The sequence below is a fragment of the Cariama cristata genome, unplaced genomic scaffold (genome assembly GCF_000690535.1).
Source record: "Cariama cristata isolate BGI_N322 unplaced genomic scaffold, ASM69053v1 scaffold3586, whole genome shotgun sequence".
NCBI lineage: Eukaryota > Metazoa > Chordata > Aves > Cariamiformes > Cariamidae > Cariama > Cariama cristata.
The window spans coordinates 1-14029 of record NW_009620216.1 but is presented as its reverse complement, the minus strand read 5'-3'; the positions used below and the strand labels follow the sequence as shown (position 1 = coordinate 14029).

At 36.0% G+C, this 14029-nt stretch overlaps 1 protein-coding gene across 1 annotated transcript in view; it reads left to right on the top strand.

The window, feature by feature from the left end:
* Positions 1-12969, top strand: part of BIRC6 (baculoviral IAP repeat containing 6) — a gene marked incomplete at both ends in the record, with an annotated part of 77762 nt that extends 64793 nt beyond the window's left edge. Inside the window, 6 exons of the mRNA XM_009701526.1 lie at positions 1052-1160; positions 1674-1895; positions 4878-5658; positions 6585-6728; positions 8608-8737; positions 12838-12969. Coding sequence (XP_009699828.1) covers positions 1052-1160; positions 1674-1895; positions 4878-5658; positions 6585-6728; positions 8608-8737; positions 12838-12969 — 1518 coding nt within the window. The remainder of the gene's footprint in view (positions 1-1051; positions 1161-1673; positions 1896-4877; positions 5659-6584; positions 6729-8607; positions 8738-12837) is intronic.
* Between the last annotated feature and the right edge of the window lie 1060 nt (positions 12970-14029).

Sequence of the window (14029 nt, the reverse complement as noted above, 5' to 3'; positions counted from 1 at the left end):
TTGTGCTTCTAAGTATCACTTCTTTGTATGTGGGTAGTTCTACAACAGTAAAGCAGTGCAACCAGGGTTGTTTTGATTTTTGTGTGGAATAGGGTAATTAGGTGAATGTGTTGAAGACAGGAGAGTAGGACTTGCAATGTATTGTAAGCGCATCTTACTATAGATGCTATGTCTATATGTTTCAAAATAAAGAACATCCATGAGTAGTGTTAGAGAAAACAAATGCAGCAATATTTGGGCAGTAATAGTCCGTGGGACAGTATAAATTCTGAATGGCACTAAGCATTGAAAATATTTACAGGTGGAGGTACATAATCCAGACACTTGAACAACTCATCTGTGTCGCGCAGTGAAATTTGGTAGTAGCTCTTCTGTCAGTGCACTGGGGATTTTTGTATTTATGATTCCATACTACTTTGCTGTTTTGTGGCTTTTAAATGAAAGAAAACTGAATTCGTATTTTTCCTGTTTTGAGGTTGCTAATACTGACAGAAGACGCTCTTTTCAAAATGGCTTCCATGACTTATTTTGCCATGAGTTAATGTTTCTGTGCAGCCTGCTGTCTTTTGCTGGAATGCTGTTAGATAAGAGAGCAGTTTCCTCCAGGGCAGGAGATGAACATGATGAGGATAAGATGAATAGGACATAATCTGAGGAAATCTTCAGCCTTAGTCCCATTGATGGAAATTGGTGTCACATAAGCTTCTGTTTTGAAATAAATGTTTGCTTCTGTGAAGTATATTGGAATGAGTCACGTCTTTTTGGAATACGTTGAAGAAAATCCTACTAGTTAAAACTTTAAGTCCTGTGTCTGATCAATGTTGCAATGATTTTTTCCTTTCATAGTAAGGCTGAAGGTTGCATTGAACATTCAAAATGCACAGTTTCGAGATAGTGGTGTGTGTAAGAATTGCATCCTTATGTTAATGGCAAAACTCAGTTCAATGTTAATATTGCAATTCTATAATAATTTCATTAGTACTTTTGAAAAATACATATGTAAGTACTTCTATTATTTCCCCTCCCCCTTTTTTTTTTTGAATGCGGCAAGATCTGAATAGCCCTTTACTGTTTGGAAGATTAAATGGTCTCTCTTCTGACTCCACAATAGACATTCTTTATCAGCTTGGAACAACTCAAGACCCTGGAACAAAAGATAGGTAATGTTACTGGGATTGTCATGTGGAAGTGTATACAAAAGTAATCTGCTAAATAGTGGCTTGATATTACTGCACAAAACCAGACTTTTTGAAATCTGATTGTGATGAGACAATGTGAAAGTGCAGAAATCGAAAGCTTTCCAGCTGTCTCTCCTAGCCCTTTACATCCTTTGCAGAGAATGCTGTCCCTCTTTTTTTGCTCTTACAAATGTGATGAAACTTCAGTTGTTAAACTGACTTCTCTCTCAAGTACTCAGAACTCAGATACCTGCTACGTTTTCTTTCTCTGTAGAAAGGAAGCTTACATTTGGCTGTCCAAGATGATCAGTGTTTTTAATTTTTTCCCTGTTGGTGATCTAAGTCTTGAGAAAACAAGAGTTTGAGCTCACTCTTGAACTTTGCTTCAAAGGAGGGGATAAATGTGTACATCAGATGACAAAAAGCAGGCAAGCTAATTTAGTTTTGAGTGTTTCTTTGACCCTTTATAATGTACTACATCATCTTGCCTTCCAGAATTCAAGCATTGCTGAAATGGGTCAGCGATTCCGCAAGAGTTGCAGCTATGAAAAAAAGTGGTCGAGTCAGCTACATTTGTCCAAATAGCTCAACAAGAGAGTATGGTCTTTTGATGCCATCTCCTTCCCATTTGCATTGCGTAGCAGCAATTTTGTGGCATAGTTATGAATTGCTTGTTGAATATGATTTACCAGCGTTGCTGGACAGAGAGCTCTTTGAGTAAGTAAAGCCAAGTTTTGCACCACGTATATTTTTATAACTGAATTATTTTGTTTGCTGAAATGATATGACTTAAGTGCACTCATTGTGAAATAGTAGTGGAAGTTGTCATCCCTCAATCATAGAGTGAATACTTAAAGATACTTAAACAGATAGTTTTATAGTTCTAAACACAAAACTTCACATATTCCAGGTATAATTATGTTTCAAAACAAAAATCTGAAACAAATCAGCAAATCCGGATTATGTACTTGCACATTTGTGAAAGGTAAACTGTTTCATATTTTTGTTTGTGTTTTTTTTAATGGAGCTATTCTTGTTGACATTGAGTGTTTGAAGTAATTTTCACAGTACCTATAAATCACGATCTTCATTAGCATCCTCTTATATAAGCATGATTTTATTACTCATGGTATCCAATATCTATAACTGATAGCTAAGAGCTGGAGCAGGGGATTGGTTTTTTTGAAGTCGCCACTTTTGTTCCAGCCAGTCTGATTTGAAAGAAACAAGGCACAAAATTTTGACTGAATCTTGAGCTATGAGTTTGCTGGATGTTGCTGGATTCTAAGGAAAAGTTCACCCTAAACACCAAATACATACTTTTAGCGATTCCAGATTGAAAATATATAAGCTAACATTCCTAATTTATGTTGCTTAACCATTTCTTCTGTTTAAACTAGCTTTGTTTCGTGTGTATTATAGAAATATAGCTATTAAATCCCTGTATCTAGTAAAGCGTCTTTCGTTTTACCATTGAATACGATTACAGTTAAGGAAAGGAACTTTGAAAAGACATAATTTTTTTGTTGCCCTTAGGAAACGTTCATATTTTTCTACTACCTTACTGTCTCCTTTGGGCACAGTCACACATTCAGACACTGGGAAGTGTGCAAGTTACAGTTATTGGTACAAGCATGTGGAGCTCTTGTATATGTGCAATGTGATGGTCTTTAGGTACATGACTACAAGGTAGACCTCTTCCAAAGTGATGCTGTCATATAAATAATTGTTAATTCAAACAGAGCTTATTCCTTTTGGGAATCAATTTAAGGATTTTAAATTGCAGGTCAGTTGGTCCTTTCAGCAATACGTTTTAGCAGAAATACATTTTCAGGATACATTTTGACAAGCTTAACATTTGAAAAGGAAGAACTCTGATAAAAATGGACTTCTGAAATGGATAGCCAATGTAGATTTATAGAAGTGGGTTTCACAGCTGAATTCCTGTCTTTTGGAGGAGAGCATGTAGTTTTCATCACAGGAGGAAATGAAGGAATACTAAAAACTGTTGTACCTAGTTATGTATGTTGCAGTACAGCCCTATTTCTCTACCTCCTGCCAGATAGAACTATAATTCATATCAGCCAGCATCTGGAGAAAATTATAAAATACATTTTTAATAAATATGGAAGAACTGTTGTCAGACTTATATGGGTAAATAATTTTTCAAATGAAAATAACTTCTCATGTGTATTCTTCGTCCTCTTTGATATTTTAACTTTTGAAATATTTTCATTGATTCTAGCTATAACTCCTAATTTCTCCTTCATGTGATATTTCACTTTTTTTCTTGGATATATTTTCCTGTCATGCCCATTTTCCATTTCAATATTTCTACTTTGGCCAATGGATACTAATTTATTCCGTAGTTATTTTTTAATATCTGGTTGGAAGAGAACCTCGTTTTTCATAGACCATGAACTTACCCAGAAAATTTTGGTGGAAGGATTGTGTGGAGAAGAGTTTAGGTGTACCTTTATTTTATGTGGACTTTGGGAAATTGTTACTATCCCCCAAAGTTATGGGTCGTTTTGTCACTGAGATAACTTTTCAATGCTTTGTTTTGGAGAGGTTTTTTTGTCAGCCGTTCACTAGATGGGTGGTAAAGCTAACTTTTAGTTAGAACCATGTTCTGTTCTAGACTCTTAGAGTCCCTTAGACTAAACATAGAATAACACTTCTATCCAGAAGAGGGAAAAACAATCCTTGTCTTCAAATGGGAATATGATATATGATGACATATCCGAAGTTATTTAAAAGCCCAGCATTGAAGTGGCACGAAGTGTTTGTGTGTGTTCACCTCTGTATGTAAAGGTTAAGATAATGTAACTTATGTGTGGTGTTAAAGTACTGTGAATGTAGTTCAGAAAACTGCGGTGTTTTTTTTTTTTAAATACTTCAGCTACTCTGAACAAGTCTGTATGAAGAAATGATGATTTCACTATTTTACAAATAGCACTTCTGAAATTTAAACTGAGTAATAGGAGCTAAATTAGCCTTTGCATTCATGTGCCTTGGATTAGCATTCAAGGAGATAGGATTTGGATGGAATTGAGTTCAAAGGTAGGTGGGATTTTAGTATCTCTGAGGAGTAATTCCCTTGTTAACTTGTGTCCTAAGTTCAGGTTGAGTAAGGATAGTGAGAGGAACATCATTCAACCAACAAGATTGTTGCTGCTTTCATTTTTTTGCAACACCTTTAGGTAGAACTCTAATAAAGCGAATTTTAAAAATTTTTGGGAACATGTTAAAATACTTTCAGTTCTTACAGAGGATGGAAAGACCTTTATGGAAATGATTGTGTGCGTGCGTGTATATGTAATCCTAGTAGCTGCAGCTTGGAAAGTTGAAAGCACAAAGAGGTTGCTGTTGGCTCAAAAATGCATAGATTGTGTGACAACTGTCAAAAGACTGAAATCCTGTCTTTCGTGTGCAGCATGCCAGAAAAGTCGGCTTATATCTATTTTAAATACAGTATGATGAGAGAAATTTAAACATACAGGTGAGGAACACCTTTTGGATAACGAATGTCCTGCTGATACTGTGATGCAAAAGAGGTTTTCAGGCTCAGCACGGTGTGTTTTATAACAGCTTCTACAATAGTTAATCGTAAATGTGGAAAGATGTTTTATGAACCAGTGAAGAAAAGGGAATATGAGTGGCAAACTATGTGTTGACAAGATTTTCTGTCTTCTACAGGTCACTGTTTAACTGGTCCATGTCTCTTCCCTGCAACATGGTTTTGAAGAAAGCTGTTGATAGTTTGCTTTGCTCGATGTGCCACATCCACCCAAATTATTTTTCCTTACTCATGGGATGGATGGGTATCACTCCTCCTCCAATGCAGTGTCAACACAGACTCTCCATGACTGATGACAGCAAAAAGCAGGACCTTAGTTCATCTTTAACAGATGACTCTAAAAACGCACAAGCCCCTCTTGCACTAACAGAGTCTCACCTGGCTACTCTTGCTGCCTCATCTCAGTCTCCTGAAGCTATCAAGCAATTATTGGACTCAGGTTTGCCTTCACTGCTTGTAAGAAGTCTTGCTAGTTTTTGCTTTAACCATACTTCTAGCTCTGACTGCACTGCACAATCAATGGATATCACCCAGGACAGGCTCAGGAGGCATCATGTTCCACAGCACTTTAATAAAATGCCTATCACGGCAGACCTGGTTGCTCCTGTTCTCAGGTTTTTGACAGAAGTTGGCAACAGCCACATGATGAAGGATTGGTTGGGTGGCTCTGAAGTCAATCCGTTGTGGACAGCACTTTTATTTCTGTTGTGCCATTCTGGTGCTACTTCTGGAGGACACAATGTGACGGCACAACAGACCAGTGCAAGATCTAGCTTGCTTTCTTCCACTGTAACAACAGGGTTGACCACTCAGCAGCGGACAGCAATTGAAAATGCAACAGTTGCTTTCTTCTTACAGTGCATCTCTTGCCATCCTAATAACCAGAGACTTATGGCACAGGTGAGAGAGAAAAAAAAAAAGTTTTTAACTTCTTTATTAAGAACTACCACTAACTTTCAAAACTTTTTTACTCTTTTTAGCTTTATTTAAAATAACTTTTTTGGTAAGCTGTCATTGACTGGAAAAGTTTTGTATTAAAATTGGTAGCTTGTTGGTCTGACTTTGAAAAGTATAAAAATGTTTTGGCATGGCCATCCAGTCCTGTGGATAGATTTGCATTCCTCTTGGTTTAGAGGAATAAACTTTAGACCAAAATCCAAAATACTGTATTTAATTGGATGGGTCTAAACTCTTCTGAAACGGAATTTGAAAATCAAGCTTCATACTTGTCTTTGGTATTAGTAACTTAAGGAGATTTCCTTATAAATTTGCTTCCAACCATGTAGCCTGCACAATCTATCACCAGGTTATTGCAGAATATGGCTTTGCATTTGGCATTCTAGCACAAATTCAGCTATTTTCCTCGCACTTGTTAACCTTGCAGACCTATTTGAAGAAAAGTATAATTAAGACCAGATTTTTCAACATTAAGAATGACAATGCCGTGGGAACAGGTAGACTTCAGTAAAAAATTCAGTACAGTTCTCTGTTAATGACTGATAGTAATACTGCATTATGCAGTGGGAAATTTTTGGTTTAGGGATTTGAAAGCTATTTGTCTAAATACTTTATCTTCAGGTTTTTATCTTTTTGAGTAGTCTATATATTTACATTTATTTTTGATGGTGTAGTTAGTGTTTGGAACTTTTTTGTAAAAAAACCTCATTTGCTGCTGATGTTTTCTTCAGTGGTGCTCTTTTCTGATCTGGTTTGAATGATAACTGGAAGGTAGATCTTAGGCACTGCCTATTATGGCTGCATAGAGCTATATCTTAGAGACCAAAATATAGGAATATTTTAAATCTGATGTCATTTTGCATTCCCAGGTTCTCTGTGAATTGTTCCAGTCCTCTCCTCAGCGTGGGAACCTCCCTACCTCTGGAAATATTTCAGGATTTATTAGGAGGCTTTTTTTGCAGCTGATGCTAGAGGATGAGAAAGTGACTTTGTTTCTTCAGTCCCCGTGTCCAGTAAGAATTTTTTATATCTATATAGTGAACATGGAATAAATTTAGCCTTAAAAAAAAACCAACTGGATATATTCAACTGTGAAACGTCAGACAACAGCTTTTCCTACTGCACCCATTGTGGAATTTTGGAAAGGAATGTGTTGGTGGATTGTATATCAGGATTTTAAAAGAAAATTTAAGGCACTGTTGTAAGACAAAGGCATCTTGTTGAAAAGATACTGCTTCTGAAAGAATTAACCACTGAAATTTATCTTATGGAAGACTTTTTAATAGTATCCTTATGCATTAGCAGCAAATATAGATACAAGTTCTAGTCCTTCCAGCAGTTCTTCATTATCAGTTTCGTTAAGGAACAGTTGTAGTTTTGATGCTTCAAAATTGGCAGGGATCCTTCAGAATTGGCCAAAACACCACAAATAAATTCTTGAGTGACAAATACTTGAATATAACTTATAAAGCAGATGTGCTTTTAGACTTGCACATGCTTCACCAGAATGCAGAATTACAATTAATGACTGAAGCGCTATGCTCTCAATTGAAGGCTGTGAATAAAGAAATATAGGAAAAACAGAAGTTATTAAAAGATCTGGTACTCCCATACAAGTAAATTATTTTCTGCTTTGGCTTCTGCTGATCTTACTACATCTTGGAAGTAAAGTACTACATGAGATACGTGACAGGGAAACTGCATCAGGTAGTATAAAAAAGAAAAGGAGGAACAAATACAATTTTAGCACAAACATTTAAATGCTTTCTTTTAAGCTGACTGAGGTTAATTGTTAAAATGGCTGTTGGTAATGTGAAGGTAACATCAATTTTCTAATAATTTGTTTTACATAGAACAGATTTTTACAGAATGTTACTAGATATGTAAAAGCAGGAAAAATATCTTGAAAAGAGTTGTCAGATAATTCATTTTCTTCTATTAAAAACACCAGGAAACAGTCTGTCTGTTCTTACTGAGATGATTCCTCCTCTAACATCCAAAGAGAAACCTTAAAAATAATGTGGATGTGCAACATATACTTCTAGTATATCAACATATACTTCTAGTATATCCAACAACATAACCTTTCAAAGATTAGATCCCCATTTTTATCTCTTAAGTTCTTACCAAAACTGTATTTTAGAAGCTAACTTCTCATTGTCACCAAGTATTAAATTTTTTTATGAAGTTACACAAGGATAAATTGGTCCTGTGTGTGAATATTAGTAAACAGGTCTCACAGGAGGAAGGGGATAAGTGGCACTTTCATTGCAGAAAAGTCTATAAAAAGTTACTGCAGGCAAAGAATGATACAAAATGCAAAGAGAGCTCAGGCTAAAATATGTTACGATAAAATATTTGAAATGTTTTAACTAGTAGTGACTTAGTTATCTGTCATAATAGCAAAAAGTAGATATTAACTCTAGAATAAACTTCATCTCCAGTCAGAGCAATAGAGAAATGACATCTTTCTCTACTCCAAGTATATTGTGATTTTCCTAATTTAATTTTGGAATTAAGTTTTAATTTCATAAATATTTGCAAGTCTCAGACACTCAATTTTTCTCTCATATACAGCTTTGTGAAATAATTGGGTTTTTTAAAACAAATATGATATCATACTGTTTCTGATCCTAAAAATATTCTAGGCTTTTGAAGTGATTTCTTTTGAGTGAAAAAACTAAACTTGTCCTAATTTGATGCATTCTTACTGTATACATCCAAAGTTGAAGGATACATCAGTTTTCTTTTTTTAGCACGCTAAAGATTTAGCTTCATTTTGCTGAGGTGAGTTTATAAGAACTTAGTGTTTTAACTTACTTCTGAATGATAAAGTCATGTTAAATGTTGATTTTTTTTTTTTTTAATTTCTTTTTCTTTTTTTCCTTTCAGCTGTACAAAGGTAGAATTAATGCGACTAGCCATGTAATTCAACATCCAATGTATGGAGCTGGACACAAATTTCGTACTCTTCACTTGCCTGTCTCAACAACTCTAGCAGAGGTTCTTGATCGTGTGTCAGGCAAGTTTACAGTAGTTCATGTTTTATTTTTTTAAGGATACAGTTTCAAAAAAACAAAAAAAACCCCAAAACCGAAAAACTCGCATGAACAAAGTATGCCTAACATACATATTTGCAGTGTTCATCAGTAATTGCCAAATATGAAACAGTGGTTTAAGTTGTAAGCTTTTGCATATGCCTTACATGTTGCATGTAAAATGCACTTTTATTGGTCAAATGCTGTTTTTTCCTGCTATAAAACTGAGGTGGGGAAGGTGGGATTTTTGGTTTGTTCTTTTTCTTGTTTGGTTGGGGTTTTTTTGGCTGGTTGGTTGTTTTGGGGTATTTTTTCGCTTTTTAGTATTAATGTGTTCTCAAATATCTGATGGGATATTTGCAAGACTGTACAAATGATACTGCAAATATCGGTCTTTAAAATGCCCTGTCTTTCATCCAGTCACTTAAATATTCCCAAATTATGTCAGTTAAATATCCTGCAACTTACAAGTTTGTCTCAAGATGGAGATGAAATCATGTTGCTATGAAAAGGACAATAATCAAAGCTCCATCTAATGCCTGTGGATATACGTTTGACTATTATGTAAACATTTGAGTTGCTTACTAAATGGAGATTAAAAACCATAATTTACTTTTAGAGATTAATTTTTAAATTCTATACAATGAGAGGATAATGTTGAGTAATGAATTTGTTTATTTTTTAAAGTTCAGTACTTTCAGTTATACTACTTGAATATACATGAGGAGATGAACCCCTCTGTAGGGAACTCTGTTGACCAGGCCTCCACAGATCGTTCTCAGCCTGGAGAAGAGAAGGCTCCAGGGACACCTTAGAGCAGCTTTCCAGTACCTAAAGGGGCCAACAAGAAAGCTGGGAGGGACTTTTTACAAGGGCATGGAGTCATAGGACAAGGGGCAACAGCTTTAAACTGGAAGGGGGAAGACTTAGATGAGATATTGGGAAGAAATTCTTCCTGGTGAGGGTGGTGAGGCCGTGGCACAGGTTGCCCAGAGAAGCTCTGTGGCTGCCCCATCCTTGGCAGTGTTCGAGACCAGGTTGGATGAGGCTTTGAGCAGCCTGGTCTGGTGGAAGGTGTCCCTGCCCATGGCAGGGGGGTTGGAACTGGATGGGCTTTAAGGTCCCTTCCAACCAAACCATTCTATGATTCTGTGATTCTATGAATATGAATTTTGCTGCCTGAATCGTAAATGTCTTAATCTTAAAATGAATCCTAGCTTGAACTTCAGTGTTTATTTAATACTTTAGAAAATAGAACTATATGTTAAAGATTAGGGTTAGTTATTTTTTTATTTTAAATGTAGTTAAAGAGTAGAATTCATACTATATGCGTCATGGCCATACCAGAGCTCTCTAGGTAAAAACAGGTAAGATGCAAGTTTATACTCCTCAGGTAAGAAACAGAGGAAAATTTGTTAGGTCATGTTACAGCAAAAAACAGTTTTAAGCATGCCTAATTTAAAAAAAAAAAAAAAAGAAAAAAACCCGGCACTTCCTCTTTAATCTTAAGATGTGGTTCTCAGTACTAGCAAAGAGAAGTCAAAGATCATCACAGCAATTATGATTTTGCTGTATTGCAGATGTGGACTGAAGTGTGTGCACTTAACTGCACACTCATCTGGCTAAGTATGGACTGATATGTAGGTATATTTATATGTGTAATTTTTTTGAACTTAATGTAGATCAACTTTTAATTTCTGAAGCAGATCTTCATGGATTCAGAGAAACTACTGCTTTTTTATATCTGCTGAAAATCTTTGCATTGAAATTATTAACAAATTCATTAAGGCAACGTATATGTTACCTAACTAGGTGATAGAAGTACTATAATGGTATTTGGCAGAATACTAGACAGAACAAGATGTGCTTTGGAATTTTAATTAAAAAATAATGACTCCTAGAAAAATACTTGAAGCTTGTTTACCAGGGAATGGTTTACTATTTCTGATAGAATTCTGTATTCACTTACTGTCCAGACACAGTCACGTGTGGAATGTGACCAAGATCTTTAGATCCTTTGTGCAATTTATGGTCAGAATTACTGTAATGGGTGGGGTAGTCACTGCAAATGAGGTAGGGATCAGTTGTTGAGCAGTGACATAAACTGTACTGACTAGCTGCCTTGGTGGGGTATTGCAGTCAGCTTGATAGCCAGTGCTAATAGGGACCGCGGAGGGGAAAGTGATGATGTTGTATACTGTAATGTCTGTAATTGAAGCAGATTCAATGCTGACTTTGTAGAGCACCGCAACTTTGGGTTTTGGTAGAGAATTTTATTCCTCAGATTAACTCTCATGTTAAATTGGAAGAATTCTGGAAAAATTCAGGTTCTCTTATGTTTCCATCCCTCATCCAGTGCGATTTCTTTGTATTAAAAGCTTTGTGACACTTTTGTATCTTTCCATGAAGTCCATGGTTAAGATATAGTAAAGGAGACTCAAATATATGAGGAGTAAACTGTGTGTTTGGGGTGAGAGGGAGAGAGAAGGGAAGGACTGGGGGTGGAAGGGAGGAAAAGTCTGCCACCACTGCAACACTAGGAGGTCGTGAAGATCCTGTGTCAGAGTCTGTCCCTTGGGTTAACTTCTTTTTCTTTAACTCCACTGTTAATGTCTCAAATTGATTGTGTCATACTTTCTGCGAAAATAAATCACAGTAAACATGTTCATTTCAAACTTTATTTCCCAACCTTTAAAAAAGAAAACAGGGGAGTGGGGTCTAAAATCATTGCTGAATCTGCTGCTCACATCCCTTCACCATAGGAAGAAAATGTGCAGTATCACTGCAGATAGGATTGTCTAGGATGAGTGCCAGTTGTTTTGGTTTTCATTGACCTTGGTCTTAAGTCACTGGTCTTGGCTGGTCAAAAAAATTGAACAACGAATCTGAGCATCACCTGAGTAGTAAAAATACCATTGCTTAAGCTTCCGTAATAATTTAATGACCTTTAAATTCTCCACCAATAAATGAGCATTCAGTCCATAGGACCAAACTAGAACAACTCTGAAGTTTAGTAGTGGTGGTAGTAATAATAATAATGAGAATTTTTTAAAAAGCCAACACCCTATCTCATTTATGTGTATGTATACATATATATATAGTGTGTGTGTAAATGTTGGGTCCTGAGTTGCCGCAGTTTCACACTCTGTATCTTCTTTTCGTCTGCACTCCTGTCTAACATAGACATAACCAATGTCTTTCGGCACAAATTGTAATTTATTTCCAAGCAGTCAAACCATACCCCTTTCAGCACCTCACCCACTGGTGATACACAGTTAAAGGTAGCTGGATGGTACTACTAGGTCTGTGGTTATAGCTTAAGGCTGCTATGGCTGTGTGGAAATAAGTTACTACTCAGAAGAAATTAGTGAATTATTTGGCCATTTTGGTGGTAGTGTTGTACCTTACAAGGTGTGAAATGATCCATTGTCATCAATCAGCGATTGGTGCTTGCTAATATTTGTGATCCGCACTAATGATGGAACCAAAATGGTTGAACTGCGGTAATCTAATGTTCACTTAAGCAAACAGCACAAGTTTTGGGTGTGTAAGGTACTTTAGGCATCTTCCAGTTTCAAAGGAACAGTCATACTTGCCAGTTCTGAAATTGGGTCAGTATGTAACACTAGATGCCTAGACCTAAATAGAACAAGTCTGCAGATGTCCTTAAAAAAACTTTTGTTTTTTTTTGTGTTTTGTTGGGATTTTTTGATGTTTTGTATTGATTTGTATTTTCTTGGGTTTGGGTGGGGGTTTGTTGCTTAATCTCATTTTTGATTGATTGTGGTGGTGTTTTAACATGAGTATACTGGACTCATCAGGTCCTGTATAGGTCCTGCTTTAAACTGTTACAGTTTTAAATTGTCAGAGGACAGGTTTTTGGGGGAAGAGAGGACCAGAATTATCATAATAACTTAATTCATAGATATTTATAAGACTATTGCTGCCTGGGATGGAACTCTGAGCCACTGAAATACTTGAGAATAACCTTGTTAACAGCCTAGAAACTGTAATAAAATCAACTTCATATCTTGAAATGCCTTTCTCTCCTCTCTTTTTTTTGTTGTTGTTCCTCCCTGCATAGATACACCTAGTATTACAGCTAAGCTAATTAATGAACAAAAGGAAGATAAAGAAAAAAAGAACTATGAAGAAAAAGAAAAAGTTAAAGCAGAAAATGGATTTCAGGACAATTATAGCGTTGTTGTTGCATCTGGTATGTCTTTTTCTTCCACCTTCTGAAAAATGAATCTTTCTAATGTTAAAAGTGTGTGTATTGGGGGAAATATCTGCCAACAATCTTTTTATTACTAATGATGGTTAGAAAAATTGTAGTGCCGGTTAATCTAACTGGCTATTAGGCAGCAAAGATTGGTTCCTGGTAGAACTGCTGCCTATAGTGGATTATGTACTTTGACAAATTTGTACCTAGATGTATGTGTCAGTGATATGTTGTAGGCGCTGTTGCTCATGCCTTTTACGGGATTTTGTAGAGACACACCTGGAGCTTGAATTACATGGCAATATGTTAGTATTTGTGTACTATTACGGTGGTATGGATGTTACTACTTCTACCTTTTTGCAGTGGCTGGTGCTTTAATCTCTTTAATCACCTCTACTCCCACAATATGCCTTGGAGATAAAAGGATCCATATACTTTGCATAACAGCTGGTGGTACTCTGCTAAAAACCGTCAGATGGTGATGTGAGGGTAAAACCATGTTATTCCACTTGGAAGCCACAAATAACAGGATTTTCTTCCAAAGCATTCACCTTATAAAAAGTAATGTGAAGATCCTTCTGAAGTCATTAATATAAACCCTTTTCCTCCAAAACTACTATGGAGGTAATAGATTGTACGTATTCATTTTGCAGTGATGCAAGAAGATTACAGTTCAGATGATGGCTGTAGATATCATTAGTCTTTCGGTTTGAAGTTCTGGTACGTGTGAGAGGGAGATTAATGAACTTCAGACTGCTCTTTTCCTATCTAACTTTCTGCCTTCATTGGGGTACCTCAATTTCATTTACACTTCATGAAGCATGAAGAAGAGATGCTGATTTCCTTTGACTTTTGGCACCAATATTTCTTAAGCTTTTTATTTCAGATTTTTAGATAGACATATAACTCTATGTGTTGAATAGGGCAGTGGTTTCATGGATCTTGGAATATATTTAAAGCAACACAGCTGATGTTAATTACAGCATCTTTATCTGGAAAGATATTTACAGTAGGTGCCACTTTAACAGGGTAAACATGTTTTGGTAATATCTAA